Source organism: Eretmochelys imbricata, chromosome 2 (genome assembly GCF_965152235.1).
Source record: "Eretmochelys imbricata isolate rEreImb1 chromosome 2, rEreImb1.hap1, whole genome shotgun sequence".
Taxonomy (NCBI): Eukaryota; Metazoa; Chordata; order Testudines; family Cheloniidae; genus Eretmochelys; species Eretmochelys imbricata.
The window spans coordinates 88,042,363-88,061,180 of record NC_135573.1 but is presented as its reverse complement, the minus strand read 5'-3'; the positions used below and the strand labels follow the sequence as shown (position 1 = coordinate 88,061,180).

General features: G+C 41.6%; 1 protein-coding gene across 1 annotated transcript in view; it reads right to left on the bottom strand.

The window, feature by feature from the left end:
* Nucleotides 1–9,101: 9,101 nt before the first annotated feature.
* The window catches only part of RAB12 (RAB12, member RAS oncogene family), a 33,788-nt gene continuing 24,071 nt past the window's right edge, over nucleotides 9,102–18,818 (bottom strand). Inside the window, exons 3-6 of the mRNA XM_077810431.1 lie at nucleotides 16,294–16,432; nucleotides 15,658–15,747; nucleotides 12,772–12,876; nucleotides 9,102–11,266 (exon numbers count right to left, since the gene is read on the bottom strand). Coding sequence (XP_077666557.1) covers nucleotides 11,153–11,266; nucleotides 12,772–12,876; nucleotides 15,658–15,747; nucleotides 16,294–16,432 — 448 coding nt within the window. The 3' untranslated portion in view covers nucleotides 9,102–11,152. The remainder of the gene's footprint in view (nucleotides 11,267–12,771; nucleotides 12,877–15,657; nucleotides 15,748–16,293; nucleotides 16,433–18,818) is intronic.

Genomic DNA, 18,818 nt, shown 5'->3' with positions numbered 1-18,818 from the left:
CCGCCATTGGGGGTGCCACCCCGTCTGAGGGTTCTTGCTGTCCGGAGCACGGTGCGAGTAACTGTAACAGCCAGAGTTGGCACCAGACTGCGGCAACACTGACCGCGAAGGCCATGGCAGTGCCGACGATCTGTGCTGGCGGGAGGTCGAAGAGCAGCTCCTAACGGAACAGGAGCGAGACCGGTACTGATATCCCTGGAACCGGGATCTGGACTGGGACCGGGACTGGCATTCTCAGAACTAGGATCGGCGCCTGCAGGAGTCCTCTGGCAAGGGCTGTCTCAACTCCTCCCGCTGCTGGTCTCTAATCAGTGCTGGGGATCGTCGTGCCTTGTCCGTTACCTTACGCTAACCCACTCCCGGTACCACAACTTTCTTCTGAGCCGCAGGTAACTGGGAGTCTGCAGACGTGGAGCTCAACTGGGACCAGTGCTAGGATGGTGTCCTCGAACGGCACACCATTGCCAGTTTATCCCTCAACGGCACCCGTGGCATGGGTGCCAGAGGATTCTCCCTGTACGGGAGGGGGCTTGTCGCCGACAGCTCAATGAGGTCCTTTGCTGCCTCAAAAGGTGCCAGGTGTGGAGGGCTGATCCATTAAGTCCTCGAGCCCATCGTCCGTACTGGGCTCACTTAGGCCTGGGCTCGGTGGGACTTGTGGCGCTGGAGCCGCCGATGCCAGCGCCAGTACAGCAGCCTTCCCACTCTTATCGGCGCTCGGGGCCTTGGAAGGCGCCGGCCTCTGACGCGGGGAACGTCTGCGCCTTCCTTTTGGATGCGCCGTGGGCCACACCAGGGAGGACGAGCGGTACCAGGGAGGACGAGCGATGCCGGGGCCTAGTCTGGCGCTGTGGGGCCAACAGCTTTTGGTGTTTAGCCGGTGCTGGGTCTCCCGACAGCTCCGGGGCACTGCGCACCGAGGAAGCCGGAGCCGACGTCGGGCACTCCGGGCCTGGTGGCTGTAATGCAGCTTCCATCAACAACTGCTTTAAACAAAAGTCTCTTTCTTTCTTTGTTCTTGGCTTGAACGCCTTGCAAATCTTACACCGCTCAGTTTGATGTTCTTCCCCCAGGCAATGTAGACGTGAGCCGTGGGGGGTCACTAACTGGCATAGGCTTGCGGCACGTAGCACAAGCCTTAAATCCGTGGGCCCATGGCTTGGGGCCAGGAGCTGGAAGCCTCTAAGCATCTAATCACTTAAAGAAAAGGAGTACTTGTGGCACCTTAGAGACTAACCAATTTATTTGAGCATGAGCTTTCGTGAGCTACAGCTCACTTCATCGGATGCATACCGTGGAAACTGCCTATACATCCGATGAAGTGAGCTGTAGCTCACGAAAGCTCATGCTCAAATAAATTGGTTAGTCTCTAAGGTGCCACAAGTACTCCTTTTCTTTTTGCGAATACAGACTAACACGGCTGTTAAGTGATTAGTTTCAGAGTAACAGCCGTGTTAGTCTGTATTCGCAAAAAGAAAAGGAGTACTTGTGGCACCTTAGAGACTAACCAATTTATTTGAGCATGAGCTTTCGTGAGCTACAGCTCACTTCATCGGATGCATACCGTGGAAACTGCCTATGCATCCGATGAAGTGAGCTGTAGCTCACGAAAGCTCATGCTCAAATAAATTGGTTAGTCTCTAAGGTGCCACAAGTACTCCTTTTCTTTTTGCGAATACAGACTAACACGGCTGTTACTCTGAAACTAATCACTTAAGTGTCCACAACAAAGGTAAGCTGTTATCAGTTAGTTAGCAATCTATAAGAGAAAGGCTAAGGGACTGCTCTCATACAAGAGAGACAGTTTGTTTCAATGTTGTCAGGGACGGTAAGAAGAGTCCAGATGGGTGCCAAGGTTCCTTCCCCACTCTGAATTCTAGGGTACAGATATGGGGACCTGCATGAAAGACCCCCTAAGCTTATTCTTACCATCTTAGGTTAAAACCTTCCCCAAGGTACAAACTTTGCCTTGTCCTTGAACCGTATGCTGCCACCAAGCGTGTTAAACAAAGAACAGGGAAAGAGCCTACTTGGAGACGCCTTCTCCCAAAATATCCCCCCCAAGCCCTACATCCCCTTTCCTGGGGAAGGCTTGATAAAAATCCTCACCAATTTGCACAGGTGAACACAGATCCAAACCCTTGGATTTTAAGAACAATGAAAAATCAATCAGGTTCTTAAAAGAAGAATTTTAATTAAAGAAAAGGTAAAAGAATCACCTCTGTAAAATCAGGATAGTAAATACCTTACAGGGTAATCAGATTCAAAACATAGAGAGTCCCTCTAGGCAAAACCTTAAATTACAAAAAGACACAAAAACAGGAATATATATTCCATCCAGCACAGCTTATTTTATCAGCCATTAAACAAAAGGAAATCGAATGCATTTCTAGCTAGCTTACTAACTAACAGAAGTTCTGAGACTGCATTCCTGATCTGTTCCCAGCAAAAGCATCACAGAGACAGACGAACCCTTTGTTCTCTCCCCCCCCCCGGATTTGAAAGTATCTTGTCTCCTCATTGGTCATTTTGGTCAGGTGCCGGCAAGGTTATCTTAGCTTTTTAACCCTTTACAGGTGAAAGGGTTTTGCCTCTGGCCAGGAGGGATTTTATAGCACTGTATACTGAAAGGTGGTTACTCTTCCCTTTATATTTATGACAAGGGGGTTGGGCAGCAGGGGTATATATGCGTGGGGCAGTGGCGCCACTCGGGGGCCCCGCCGGCCCGACGGGAGCTGTTAAGGGAAAAAGTTTCCGACGCTCGTGCAAGCGACGCGCTCACACCTAATGTGGAATGGACATGAACAAGCACTCGAAGAAGAACTAATCGTTTGTATATTGCGTTAAGTAGATAAGAAGTGGGGGTATGTTTTAATGCTTTTCCGGGAGGGTTCAGCTAGTTTAAAAGCAACTCCACATCTTAAAATAACAGATAGAAAACTTTGCCCATTCTCCTGATTATCTGAATTTTTGATAATCTGATCTGGCTCTGGTCCCAATTAAATTGGATAAGCAGGGTTTTACTGTACCTATAATTAATGCAAAGCACACATTTAAATTTTGTGTTCTTATGGAATGGCATCCTTCACCCTCAGTACATTATTCATGTTTTGTTGATAGCCAAAAGAAAAAACACTGTTTCAAAAAGCCACCAGTAACTACTAACTCACATTGAGTAGCAATCCTAAAAGTGTAATGATGAGACTTTAGTGAGCAACAAACATCATCAAGACAATTTGTGCCCTATTATTTTGTAATCACAAGCCTTAAGTCATTTGCAGGATTGTTCACTTTTGGTAGATTCATGCATTAGGAAACGCAAGAAGCAGAGAAGGATCAAACAATTTAGATTTTAGAAAAGTTCAAAAAATTACTCTTCAGCAAGTATACTCATTAATTTAATATTAAAATAATGGCATCTAGGAAACAGCTCACTGGAAACTAGCTAAAAACATCTATTCAGCAAGAGGAGATATTTTAAGAGGCATACACAATTCTTTGTTTATAGAAAGGATCTTTTCACTTTCAGTTCCTCAAAAAAAAAAAAGTTTCCTTGTATCACTACAACACTTGCATTGTTTTTGCCATAGTATCTTCAGAGTTTACACATGTTCACTACTTTGACATTTAAAAAAACACTATCAAATATTCTTCTTTGAAAGCAAAAGTTTAGATGCTTTGAAAGTAGTAAGAAAGTACAAACCAGCTCCTGGTTCAACAGGGTGCGTTGTACAGGCTTTTACATGTAGCACTCCAGTGACCCCTAATGGGCATTCTGCATTAGGGCACATGCCATTCAAAGCTTATTTCCCTTCTGGAATCAAAATGTTAATTTGTTATCCTGGTACTGTTAAAAGCTTTACGTTTTATCCTATTATGTTGTCTGGTCCTATTAAATTTCCTTAAAGCTCTGTACTTCATTTTTATAATTCACATTCAAGAACCTAACAAGTACAGTTGATTAAAGATACCAACTTTCCGAAGACCGACAACACATTTGTCGTTGGAACATATCTATATTTTAGGAAATTACAGACACAAGGAAAGAATAAATGTGTTCTTGAACAAGGCCTATGTTTATGCAATAGTATATTGACAACTAGCCATGGTAACAATGAGAAACTTGATGTGTTAAGGTCCATGCTGTATATGCAATATTTTGATTTTAGACTTACTAGTACTACTAAATGGAAAATATTAGTTTGAAAGAGACAGTGAAGCCCATACTTAGGGCCATCCTCCAATTTGCAACCCTGATTTGAGCAAGGAGTTCTCCTTAGTCAGACCAAATGTCCTGGAATCCGAGGATTAACCCAGCTAACAAAGGCTGTATCTGTTGTCTGGTGGGACAGTACTGCTAGCTTTTGATGCCAGAATCACAGTCCTTTCAGCTAGTGCCTCTGCCTTTCCATATACCATAAGGTATGCTAGGGCAGGAGAATCTGCAATGGACCCACTTTTTCCAGGGGGAAGAGACTGGAGTGCAAGGAACATCAGAACAGATTCCTGTTCCCAGTCTAAACTCAGGCCTGATCTACATTACAGTTAGGTAAATGTAAGCTGCTGTACATCAACCTAACTCTAAAGTGTCTACACTAAACTGTAGCTCCCACTGACGTAACTTGCCCACTACACTGACTTAACGCTAGCTCCAAGAGTAGTTAGGTTGACGCAGTGTCAGGGTAGACACTGCGATGCTTACATTGACTGTTGCTGCCTTTCGGAAACAGTCCCACAGTGCCCCACACTGGCAGTTAAATCGGTGCAAGTGCTCCTGGGGAGGACATAGACTGCCGATACAAAGAACGTAGCATGTACGTGTAAAACCAATTAAATTACTGCAGTGGCTGTATGTCGATGTAACTTAGGTTGCATCAATTTTGTAGTGTAGACTTGCCCTCAGTATTCTCTGCACTCCACCAAATGAGCTGATTTCCTTCCTGAACTCGGCTTGGTGCATTTGGGAGGGAAAGGAGGGCAGGCAGGTCAGGGAAAGAGAGAGGAGGTGCAGATATGCTCCACATTAACTTCCCCACACCCACATCTGTGTATTTAGGGAGGAAATACCACCAGTTAAAATCAACTCATCCTTCTTTCATGTTTGATTAGGTGAGACTGGGAATTGATTTACTGAAGGTAAAGATCAAACGCTTTGCCTACCACTGGGAACTACTTATTGCCATGTTAAGGAGACAAGGTGGGTGACAACATATCTTTTACTGGACCAATGTTTGTTGGTGAGAGAGCAGCTTTCCAGCCAGCCAGAGCTCTTCTTCAGGTCCGGGAAAGGAACTCCCAGTATCACAACAAAATGCAAGGTGGAACAGACTGTTTAGCCTAAGTAGTTAGCACATATTGTAAGGGACCATTCAAGGTAGAAAGAAAAGGAGTACTTGTGGCACCTTAGAGACTAACCAATTTATCTGAGCAAAAGCTTTCGTGAGCTACAGCTCACTTCATCGGATGCATACTGTGCACAGTATGCATCCGATGAAGTGAGCTGTAGCTCACGAAAGCTTATGCTCAAATAAACTGGTTAGTCTCTAAGGTGCCACAAGTACTCCTTTTCTTTTTGCGAATACAGACTAACACGGCTGTTACTCTGAAACCATTCAAAGTAGAGTAGCCTGTTAACACCTCTTTTTGTCCTGTGACTGGAGAGGAGTTTAAATTCATTACTCTGCTATACACCAAAAATCCATGGACTGAATAGACACACTGGATTTATGGCTTATTACAACAATTTGTAACCCACTAACAACCCCTTTTTTCTGTCCTATGATTACATGTGTTAACAGGCCTACCTGGAATGGTCCCTTACAATATGTGCTAACTACTTACACTAAACTGGTGGTTTTCAGTCTCTGGTCCGCAGACTCTAAGGCTTTGTCTACACTAGAGAGCTTATAGTGGCACAGCTGTACTGATGCAGATGTGCCACTGAAAGATCTCCTGTGTAGCTGTTCTATGCTGACGGGAGAGAGCTCTTCCATCGACAATTAAACCACCCGCAATAAGCAGCAGTAACTAGGTTGGTGGGAGAAATTCTCCCACTGATATAGCACTGTGCACACTATCAGTTACGCCAGCAAAACTTATGTCACTCTGTGTGTGTGTGTTTTTTTTCACGCCCCTGAGCGACATAAGTAGTAGTGTAGGTATGGATTAAGGCAGTGATACTCAGACTGAGGCTCGTGAGCTGCAAGTGACTCTTCAATGTGTCTTCTGTGGCTCTTTGCAGCACATATTAAAATACCGTGTGATTTAATTATTAACCAGTCTAAGTTATTGAACAATCAGGATACTGTTACTAGATTAACCAATTGTAGCTGATAAAATATTAATACAGGGTCAGCCATTTTGCTGGGAGAATATATTAAACAATGAATTCACATACTGTGGCTCTTTAGGGTAATGTTGATCATGAATTTGGCTCCTGAACCAATGGGTATCACTGGTCTAAGGGGTCCATGAAAGGCTGTCATTACCATAGAACAGTGGTTTTCAACCTGTGGTCCGTGGACCTCTAAGATTTCCAAAGGGGTCCAAACCTTCCTTCAAAAACGTTTAGGGGTCCACAAATGAAAAACGTTGAAAACCACTGTGATAAACAATTTTACTGTGATGCTGGGAGAGTTCCTTTCCCAGGCCTGAAAAAGAGCTCTGTGTGGCTCAAAAGTTTGTCTCTCTCACCAATGGAAGTTGGTCCAATAAAAGGTATTACCTCAACCACCTTTTCTCTCTAATATCCTGGAACCGACAACTATATCTACACTGCATATTGCCATGTTAACTGTTACTGAAGTCTTATTGGAGCAATTGTCATTCTATTCCTCCAGCAGAACTCCAATAGATTAACCAATGTTGTGAATACCAAGAGTATAACAGGGTTAAAAAAAATAACTAGATAAATTCATGGAGGATAGGTCCATCAATGGCTATTAGCCAGGATAGGCAGGGATGGTGTCCCTAACCTGTTTGACAGAAGCTGGAAATGGGCGACAGGGGATGGATCACTTGATGCTTACCTGTTCTGTTCATTCCCTCTGGGGCACCTGGCATTGGCCACTGTCAGAAGACAGGATACTGGGCTAGATGGACCTTTGGTCTGACCCAGTATGGCCACTCTTATGCTCTTAATAGAACAGTGTCTGTGCCTATACAGCATAGCTGTGATTGTCACTAGAGATCTGATAGGCCAGTGATTCAGAAACTTTTCCATACCATGACCCTTGCTTCAACAAAAATTTCAGGACCACCTTTCCAGATTCAGGACTCTCCTCCCATCTAGATATAAAGAAATTATGTATTAATAAGCCAGAGGCTGAGTACCACCTACTAGGCAACTAATTTGTAAGTCCATTATAGAAAATGCAATGAAATGTTGCGTCTATCTCAGAACATGTTTTTCAGTTATCACAGAGTGAGATTTACAATGCTATTAGAACAGGAGCATTCGATTCAGTCTGAATGTAGAACATGTTGGGGAAAATCCTAGCTCCACTGAAGTTGGTAGCAAAAGCCCCATTTATTTCAATGGGCCCAAGATTTAACCCATTATTACAAAGAGGTCAAGGGGCCATAATTATTTTGGGGCAGATTCTCTGCCCTCTTTTGTGGCCCTCATGGGTGGGTTTCTGCTGCCTTTGCACTAGTTGATTCCTCCAGCATGGAAGAATCCCCAGTGGCCAAAGGACCTAGCATAACTGGCTCCCTTGCCTCCCTCCCTGCAGCACCTGGTGCAGAGAATATACTGGGGTGGAGAGGTGTCTGAGGGGAGCAGAAATGGCAACATGTGCCTTGACCCCAATTAATCAAGGCTGGTGCATGGTTCCTTGAGAAATGAATCAGCTGAAGCAAATTAAAGCTGCTCTAACCAGCAAGGGGTCTGAAGGAGAGAATCAGGGACATGTAGCTGGTTCCCAGCTTCTCTTCCCCCTCCTCCATTCAGGATACCCAGGTAGTTGTGTAGCGGAAGAAAGGACTTGCTCCTTTAGGTGCTCAGCTAGGCTTACGCAGAACCAGTTAAGTTCCCATCAATTCTGTTCTCCCTCCTGTCCAGTGCAACAGCCAGCCAGCAGAGGATTTACTAAGAAGCTAGAGCAGGGAAGGGACAGCAGCTGCTTAGAGTAGTGGTTTTCAAACTTTTTTTCTGGGGACCCAGTTGAAGAAAATTGTTGATTCCTGCGACCCAACAGAGCTGCGGATGAGGGGTTTTGGCTGCAGGGGTGGGGCTGGGAATGATGATTTCAGGGTGTGGGAGCGGGCTCTGGGCTGGGGTAGGGGGTTAGGGTGCAGGAGGGGGTCAGGGCTCTGGGTGCAGGCTCTGGGGTTGGGGCCGAGGATGAGGGATTTGGGGTGAAGGAAGGGATTCCAGGTTTGGGGGGGGCTCGGGCTGGGGCAGGGGATTGGGGCACAGACTTACCTCCGGTGGCTCCTGGTCAGCGGCACAGCCGGGGTTCAGCGGTAGGCTTCCTGCCTGTCTTGGCACCGCGTACAGCACTGTGCCCCGGAAGCAGCCAGTGGCAGGTCCGGCTCCTAGGCGGAGGCATGCAAGCGGCTTCATGCGACTCTCGCCCATAGGCATTGCACCCCCCCTCCCCCAGTGCAGAGCTGGTGCTCGGAGCAGGGGCAGCACATGGAGCCCGATGGCCCCGCACCTAGAAGCCAGACCCACTGCTGGCTGCTTCCAGGGCGCAGTGTGGTGTCGAAACAGGTAGGCACTAGCCTACCTTAGCTGGGCAGCACTGCGAACGGGACTTTTAACGTCCCAGTCAGCGGTGCTGACCAGAGCGACCCAGTACTGGGTCACAATCCGAACTTTGAAAAATGCTGGCTTAGAAGGCTCCTGACTCACAGAAGTGTTCCTAAAGCTACAGAGGAAGCGGTAGGAGGCAGTGTCCTTTCTGTCCTCCCTGTAACAATCAGGTTAATGCAGACAGTTTAAAATCAGAGTCAAAGGCTCAGGAAACATTTTCAATTAATAAATAAAAGTTCTTATAACAGTTACCCTCAAAGGTCACAACTGGGACAGTCCTGTATTCAAATGCCTCCATTACATAAAGAAACAATAGCACATAATTACAAGATTAAAAAAAAAGTTTATCTAAGTCAGTTTTCTTAATTTTTATTAAATTCAAAAATTGCAGAAAAAATTCACAACAAATTTCTAAATACACGTAAAAACAAGTCAGCTGAAATAATTGTCAGGTTAAAACTTACTTTTCCATAACTTTCCCTTCCTTGCTATTGCCCACAGTACCATCAGAAATCCTACAAATGCTATAGAAAATGGTGGATTTCATCTGTTAGTATTAGAGTAAACCACAAGTTCACTATGTAAAAACAGCTAACCATTTAGGCACAAGGTGGCAGAAGACATAAGTACAATTTTCAACCAGGCTTCCTTAGTTTGTTAGTTGAAACTGTATGTGCCAAAGATGTGTTCCCTGCACAGTATTGTGTGCAGAATATAATAACTTATTCAGCAGCCCAACAGCTCTAATATCTATTGGGCAAAGTATAAATTACCACGAATTATTCTGAATTCTTTGTTCCTTCCAGAAAACTCGTGACAAACTGGAGAAGTCCGTGGTATACATTATGATATCTGTGTAAATGTTCAGGGTGGAACAATGGCAAAACTGGTAAGATATTTCCGACACCAGAGAATAAAAACATAGTGATAAGCTATATTTTGCAGAAGACTTGTTTACATTTGTGTCCCCATGGGTCACAAATAGTTTTGCTACTGCCTGCCAAGTTGTCACGAAAAGCAGTCACATGCCATCACAGGATGCCAATTTGACTAGATCATCCCAATAGCGCAGTATTCAAGGCAAGCTATTTATGCACCTTGTTTTTCCTATCTTGAAAAATAAATGTCAAGGCTGAGAATCAGATCTTTATAAAGATTTTTTTTTTTTTTTAAATTGTTCAATATCACTGATTTTACCTTTTATCCACCATCAGGTATATTTGCCATTCTAATAACAGGTGCAGCTCCACTGTCATTCATAAATACAAAATTTTATTTGCATTTCATTAGTTTAGAAAGACCACAATGCTTTTCAATACCACAACATTCAGGACACACCAAGTTATTCGAATATGTAACTACTGATTTACCACGACTAAACTAAACAGTGCATTGTAATAAAAGATATACCAAAGATATAGTTCACAAAGTCATTATCAGACAAAAACCTAGCACAGTATATGCTTGATGGGAATAATTTCCACCATTAGGGAAAAAAATGGTTTTCCATAAACCCCTCCCACCCACCTAGATGTTCAGACAAATACACATATATATTCCCTCAACACAAGAAAAAGTATTAAATTCCTTTTTAAAAGAATTAGTCTTGGACAGCAGCATTGCTTTTCATACCATCTTTTAGAATTCAATACACATCTCCACTTTTTACTCAATCTTAATGATTCTTGCAACCTACCTTATGTTTAAGCAGAAAATTAACTATGTGAGTTGACACTGCACCCTTAGAATTGCACCAAATGTGATGTCTTAATACACAAAGTAATGGTCTACTATTAAACATAATAAATAATAAGACAGATTGCTGGAAATTACACGTAGATCTACTACACGTAGTAGAAATTTGCTGTAGATCTAGTCAGCTGAAGATGCTACAGCTCCACCCCCTCCCTAAAAAAAAATCTTCTGTATATATTAAAAGAAACAATGAAGGTTATGGAAGCTTTGTACATAAAGTTTTCAGTTTTAAAAAAATTCCTCTTTAAAATAGTTAGCAAAGCACCATATACTTATCTTCATACAAGAAGAGCTTCTGCTTGCCTGTTTATAATAACAAGGACTATTACAATATTTATGTCAAGAATAAGTATAGATTTAATTTCTCCTCCTCCTAGACTAGGAGTGTGGCAGTTCCCCATATACTGTACAATATTTATAGCACTACAGTGATGAATGAAATATACTATTTTGGGGAAGAGGGGTAATATTTAACTGTTGTAACTGAATCTTACACAGGATTGCATATTTGCATATTTACAAATTAGTGTGTAGCTCTGACTTAAAAACAAAGTGCAACATGAAACTGCCAAATGATTGTAGTGCGGACACCTTCTTCTCTCCCCCACTCATCTTTTCCACTCTGTATGAAGCAACAAGTCAACAGCAACGGACATGTGGTCTTGGCGGAGGCAGTTCAGGTGGGATTTCTGGCTCTGGTTGCAGGGACAATATACTGTTGGACAACTCATTCCTCATAATATCCAGAGGCATCTTAAAAAAAAAAGTAAAGTCTATAAATGATTACCTGCACTGAACTCTCTAGTTTATTTTAATTGAAAAGAAATGCTGCAGAACTGATGCTCAGCTAAAATAGTAAGGACCCCAACATCAAAGTATTTCAAGAACCACTTTCAAAGAGAAAGAAAAAGTTACAAATCAGTGTTAAAAAAACCAGTATTGCTCTGTTGACAAATAGAAGCATGGAACAATTCATATGTTATGAAGGAAATATACTTAATTTGGGGAGAAGTTTCCATATAGCCAGTTTGTCAATAATAGAGAATGTATTTAAAAGTTTTTAATATTCCAGAAGCTTTATCTATGTGAAGCATGTACAATTTATTGAATTAAACATAATGCTGGGAGATCAAATTAAATCTGCAGAATTCCTAACTTTTCCTCAAATTTAAGTGGCCTTGGACAAATCATTCAGTCTTCCCTGTGTCCCAGTTTCCATATCTGTAAAATGGGGATAATACTTGCCTACCTCTTGGGGTATGGATTAATTTTTCTATAGCTCTTTTAGAAGTGCTAGGTAGTATTGTAGACCACCTATAAGGAAGTGTGTGACAGATTGTATAGATAAGATTCAAGATCACAAATAATCTTGTAGTTTAAAGAGGTACACTAATAAGTAATATACATAAAATGAAGTTGTTGCCTTCTAATGTTAATGAAGTGGTTCAGACTTTAAGAATAGTTTAATACAAATGAGGCTATCTCCCATAGAGAAAGACTAAACACTTGCATAGTTTGACAGCATCTGAAAATACAAAAAAGTAACATTTCTACCAAGGTGACCATAATTTTCTGAAATACAGCTCACCATGATTTACACGGATACTAATACTCACTTACATAACACTGCTCAGCCAGGACCGCACAGCCCTTTCTGAAGGTGGATAACTGTTATAGCCATTGTATAGATAGGGAACCAAAGGCAAAAAGAGGTTAAAAGACTCTCCTATATTGAAGCCAGCAGTGAACAGAAGCCGGGGTCTCTATTCTCTGCTCTGATGCTCTAGCCTCTGGACTATGCTGAAGACAGAACCTTTGGTCTGCAAACATACCAGGGCTGCTTCTCTCTCGTTAGTTGACATGTAAGTTGCCAACTACTTGTTTTCCCAGCTCTTTGTAGTTCTTATCTCTCATTTCAATTTAAGGATGAACATTTATTTCTGCTTTGTCCTAAGCCAATTCCCCAATTCAGTCTCAATTAATGTATGGCAACAAATGGAAGCAGGCAAATGCACAGTCAGCTACTGAACTTTAGTCTAAAATGAAGTTACCGTGCAGAGAAGCACACACAAAAATCTCAACCGCAGTGCGGTTTTCAGCGGCTACTGAAGAGCTGAAGGATAGCAGCTGGTCCTCAAGCAGCACGCTGGCCCCTCCAAACTAAATCAAAATTTTACTTGCCATTATGTGCTCTGAACAAATACTGGTACCAGCAGTAGTTAAATATAGTCCCCATCTCCACAGTACATACATATTACCTTTTTCAGGATGTCATCTACAAGTTTCAGAAATATTTCATCCACATTAAAATTATCCTTGGCACTTGCTTCACAGAACCGCATCCCAGTTATCTGCTGTGCAAACTGATGGAAAAAAATAAAGTAACTACATGAAGCTGGATGTTTTTAAGAGATTAAAAGGAAAACTGTACTTGAAAAAATAGGAGCAAAACTGAATCTAGTGTCACATTAGATCCATTTGAGTCAACTTCAGTTCTGCAAGATAATTGTTCTCTTCCCATTCTGTTTTGAAGAGTGTAATCAGTGTGTAAAAATTTAAGTTGTCTTTAATACATTCCATTAGTTTACCATGTCAAGACGAAATCAAGAAATAACTGAAAACCAAATGAAATGTCATTAATGAAAAGAAATGTTGCTCAACCATGAAACCAGACATACAAAAATGTGACACTCAGTGTGCTGAATACACAACTCATACAGAGAACATTTCAGTTCATATATTTATGTTTGTTTTGTTTTATTTCTTTTCATTTGCTTTTAGATGAAGTTGATGCTCTTGAAAATGAGTAAATAGCAGCACTAGAAAATGCCAGGATTAATGCAAGCATATATACTCCATGGCTTTGGAACAGCTTGCCAGGCAGAATTCCCCAGGGCTATGGTTCCATCTCATTCCATGGAGGATTTCAAAATTGTGGGAATTTGTTCTGAATTGGAATGAAATCAGATTTTGAAATAGCAAAATACTCTGTGAAGTGGAATACCTCCACTCAGCTCTAAGTAATTCAAAAGGAAAAATGCAAAGCTCTCAGGGACTCCACGCACTGGAACTTTAATATCATCTCACCTTAACACCATGCCTACCAATTCTTATTCTATCACACATCCATGTAGAAAAAACACACACACAAGTTCAAACACATGAGAAAAAGCATTTTCAAAATTAGAATAAATTAGATTCTAATCAATTAGAAGATGCTCAGTTAAGAATACCCCTTTAACTTTGTTTTTATATAAGTTGGTAATGAAATATAAAGAGGTTTTCAATCTTAGTGCCTTGAGCTAAGCAGCGCTCATGGTCTGCTGCATTAATACACCAATTTTTCAGACTATATTTGGGTACATATTTAACTCGTGCCAAAGGACAGATTGTTCATATGTCCCTTTATGCCTTCACATCATGCACTTACATACTTAGCCCCTAAACAATTTCATAATATCAGAAGAGGAGTTTTTCAAGTAAAAACACAAGCCGAAACTTTTTTTTCTTTTTTTAAATCGAATAGCTATCAGCTAGTATTTATCTGGATTTTCCCTAAGGTTACTGCAGTCTGTTTTAGAAATGTCTCTCCCCCTCCAGTGCTCTGTCCACAGTATCCTCCAGAAGTCATGCCATGACAATACTTTACATATTATAACAAGAACTCTTTTTCCCCCCAATTAACAAATATGGAGAACCAATGTCAACAGTGCATTAGCTTTCAGCAGCACCATTGTGCTTATTTCCAACACATGGATAGCACGACAGGTTACATAATCTTTATTTTGTGCATTGTCAAAGCCTTGCTTCTGAAAAGCAGTCTTTACATTCCTAAAATCTTCCCAGGTTGGTCTGATGTCTCCAGAATTTCAGGAGACATTCAAATGATTCTCTTCCACGGAAAACAAATCTTACAGACCCTGAGCATTGTGGGTACATATGGTTAGTCTCCTGGATAGTAACTACTGGAAGAGATGCCAAGGGTTGATTTCATGGTCTGGTTTTCTCACAGCTTGAAGTGATCAGGAGCAATTTGGAAGAGGATGAAATAGCAGATTGAACCTAAGCAGAAGTCCAGCAATGGATAAGTCCCCCTCAGAAAATTATTACAGTGAAAATTAGATTAATTCACCTATACTTCTTTTTACAGAAGAAAATGCTCTTCCTTTTTGGAGTTTAAGATTCCTGGAGAAGTCATGCCAGTGAGGAAGAAATGGATCACGATTACTTTGACTTAATAATAGGTATATAATGATCCAGACAAGGAGCCAGTTCTCGAGTCTAGCCAAGTTGTGCTCAGTTCAGAAGTTGCTTAAAGCCAATTTTGTGCTTCACTAATCTCGGGACAGTCAGGAGCTACTTTGGTCCCTCATATAAGTTAAAGCAGTTTAATAGATGCTTTAACCTACACCTGCTATAACAGCACCCAGAGGTCATTTGCTGGCCCAGAGCACAAGGTGCTGCAGCCTCCCTCCCTCCTTCCCCACCCTTCTGCAAGGGAATGGAAAGGGCAGTCTACAGTCAGTTCTACACCAGCTGAGGATGTGAGGGGAATCTTCAGCTGATTTCTCAGAGAAGCTTTCCAACACTTTATGCTACTTTGGGGGTCTGAGGATCAAGTTAGTAACTTCTAATTTCCTCTGTTTCTTTAGGGCAAGATGATATTCCTTACATTAAAGAAATATACCCGGGCATGTTCTGTAATACATAGTATAAGCTTAAAACAGATTTTGGTAGAATAATGTATGCTTAAAACACTGTATATCTTCTATAACTAAGGGTATGACAGAGAGTAGTATCATACATGCAACATCAAAGCTGTAGGTATTTGTTTATAGCAAAGGCAGTACAACTGTTATTTTTAATCAAATACTAGGCTAGAAAAAAAGGTTTCTCCTTTTTTACCTAATTAACTTCGCCCTCTCCCCTCAAATAGTCACATATCTTTCAAGGGGCAATGTGCTTCCACTCAGTGCTTGCCTGGCTTAGAATTTCAGCCATCATTAGATTTATCTCAAACTTGCAAGAGTCAGCACAGCCCAAACCTACAGCTGTACATTCTTCACAATTCCAATATAAGCCCACAACCACCTTCTTTCACCATCACTAAAGGATGTTAATGATTTGATTCCACCTGCTCTTACCTTTTCTCCCTGCTGTCGAGTAATCTCTCTGTCAGCTTCACAGTCCAACTTATTTCCAACCAGTAGAAGCTCTGCATCTTCTGAGGCATACTGAACACAGAATAATATGGTATTTCTAGTTAACTACATCCACAAACGTAAGATTTTTACACAGTAAAATCAGTTGTGTCACTAATACTTATGTACCTGCATGAGTTCTGTATCATCAAAGCTCTATACAACCAGAAATAAGGATATATATCCTTGAGATAATATCTGCTTCTAAACACATTCCATAATACTGCATGAGAAATATACCTATGTTTCCCATAGGAGGACTATTGTAGCCTTAATGCAAAGAAAGTAAATGGAACGCATGGTTTTCCAGTGCACAGCTGGGTGCCCAAATCTTTGCATATTTCTGACAACACTGATGACAGCAAGTTTAGTTCACAGAAGTCAGCAGAAGAATAAGAATAAGCACACAAATTAAATGCTTGCTAAAAGAATGAAGTGGAACTCTATAGCAAAAGAATTTAAGTCTTTAGTCTAAGGGTTTATTACAAAACCACACTGTAAAAATGTAATTTAATAGTGTCCCTTTCATAAAGCATTACATATATTGTATTTTCTATTTTCAGAGAAGTTGGAGCCTACCTTATCAATCATTTTCATCCATTTTGGTAAATCCTCAAACGTCTCCTTCTTGGTGATATCATACACCAATATGATTCCCTTGGCACTTCTGTAATAAGCTGAGGTAATGCTGTTGAATCTCTCCTGGCCTGCTGTGTCCCTAAGGAGTAGCAGCAAACATTGGTGGAAGTATTTTACCAGATCACAAAGCATAGACTAGGCTAACCTGCAGTTTAATAAAAAAAACCACATCATGCATTCTACAGGCATAGTCCATATTTTTCATTTCCGTCTATAAATAGAAATTTCAGACATCACCAGGTAAGCTGGGTTAACAACTGGATCAGAAGAAGTAAGCAATTCTGTATCAAACCTATTTGTCCCACACTAACTTCACTGAGAAAGGCAAGGCCACCAATCAGTTTTACATGTCCTTGATAATGGAATTGTCCAATGAAAACAGATCAACAGATGGAAAAAAAAATTACACACAATATTTCCTGGAAGAGTGAAAAAAGAAAAGGATGCATGCTCATCAAGCTAACACTGTTGGACTTTGTACTATAAAAGCAGCAATTCACAGATTAACAAGATTTAAGAGCTTTCGTATCAACCAAAAAAATTAAGCCATGTTTTTAACACCAATGCAGAAAATAACTGCAGAAATTATTGATCAAAGTAAGCCAATAACATGAAGATGTATGGTAGTATTTTCTGAGGCACACGTATGGCTGAGTACAGTGTGAGCCTGAAGACCAAGTTCTAAATTTGAAGTGTCCACTTATTTTGAGTGAGGAGATGGTGCCCATCCACCGACAGCGATGCCTAGTGGTCAGGACTAAGTTGGCAAGTTGTCTCTCCATTGAAACACAGTCATGTCCTTCAGTGCTTCCACCCCAAGGATTTCCAGTCCTCCCCTTTAGAATGGGGATCTTGGGGACTGGGCTCTTGAACAGTCAACGTCTTTTCCAGATGGCCTCTCACTGTACATGAAGGCTCCTGTTGTAATGTCCTCTTGGGCCCACCCTTTTCACTAGGCTCCAGTCCAGGGCCCAATGGTAGGCAGCTCCACTCAGCACCTTGGGGTACTATGTAGCCCTCCTCCTCCTCCTCCCCTCCCCCCACCCCCACTTCCGGACCACTTCCTACCCCAGTCATCTTTAGCTTCACAGAATAAATCACTTCAATCTAGTCTCTGACCTGCACACTCAGTCACCTGACTCTTCTTTGTAGATTTGCATGGGTCTGTGTTGTCAGGTCTGGGCAATGAGTTCCTGAGCACTACTTTCCCTTCAAAGCAGCTGCCTGCTCCCTTCCACCCTGCCTCTGAGCTGCTCCACTCCTCTTTTTAAAGCCCTGCCTCCAGCTTGTGCAGGCGAGTCTGGGTGGGACCGCCTGGGCCCAAAGCTGGTCCTTAATCCCCTGCTCTCCAGTGTGGTGTTTAAATACCCCACCACAGGATGCCCAACTGGACAGACCCATGGCCTGGCTATCAAAAGTGATGGGGGCTTCAATTAGGGTTCACTTACTAGCAGCTGTACTACTTCTAGCAAGTTTATGTGCTTGTGTAGTCAAGACTCAGGGTGTTTTCACTGTATCATGAAAACCTGCTCTGAGCCATTTTCAACCATATCACCAAAAAGCCTGCTTAGAGCAGATTTTTCATGACAAGTTGATAAAAATGCCTGAAGCTTGTCTACCCCAGAACTTTCATTGTTAGTGATGTTACTGGAAAGTAGGTTACAAAATGCTCTAATGGATTCAAGGTTTAGGGGTTTCAACAGGGGTCTCCAAAATTAGTGGACATTTTTTAAGGTTTAGTATGACAGCTGGTCAAAACTAGAAACTCTTTTTGTGAGAAGTTTCTTAATTAAAAACATTTATTTGAATTATTTTGTAGAAATATTTTAGTTTTCCCATGAAAAGTTTCTAACCAATTAGAAATATAAAAATAAATTTTCATGAACTTGTATTTTCCAAGGAGGGAGAGGGCGACTTCCAGCATGAAAACCTTTGACCAACTCTATTTAGTACTCAAGTATTGTATGACTTCATTATGAGAAGCCTTAGAGAGCAAAACATTTTTAATAACATGGATCAATCTTTTTTTGGAGTATTTCAAAAAGTTTCAGGTTCACATGATCAAATTGACTGTCTTGGAGAAAGTAATTTTTATTTATCCACAGCATATTCCTTGGACATACTTTTGTAGAGAAAACTGCCTCTCCCCTGCCCAGTCTCAAACAAAACCTCCATGGATCACACCTATGGCTGACAGGTAATTCAGCATTAATGCTCAGTCAAATCAATCCTTGGCCTTTCTTCTGTAACTGCCACAATGATACCAGTTAGCATCAACTCTGTACAGATAGTTTCATGATGCAGATGATCATTCACTGAAGCCTCAGCTTCAGACAGGCTACACCAAGAATTGTGAAAAAATAAAACTGCTAGATTATCATGACCAGTATTTCGTAGCTGGAGGATGGCACAATCATACAATGGTGAGGGGGGAAAAATCAGTTCTGTCTTCTACTATTTCTATC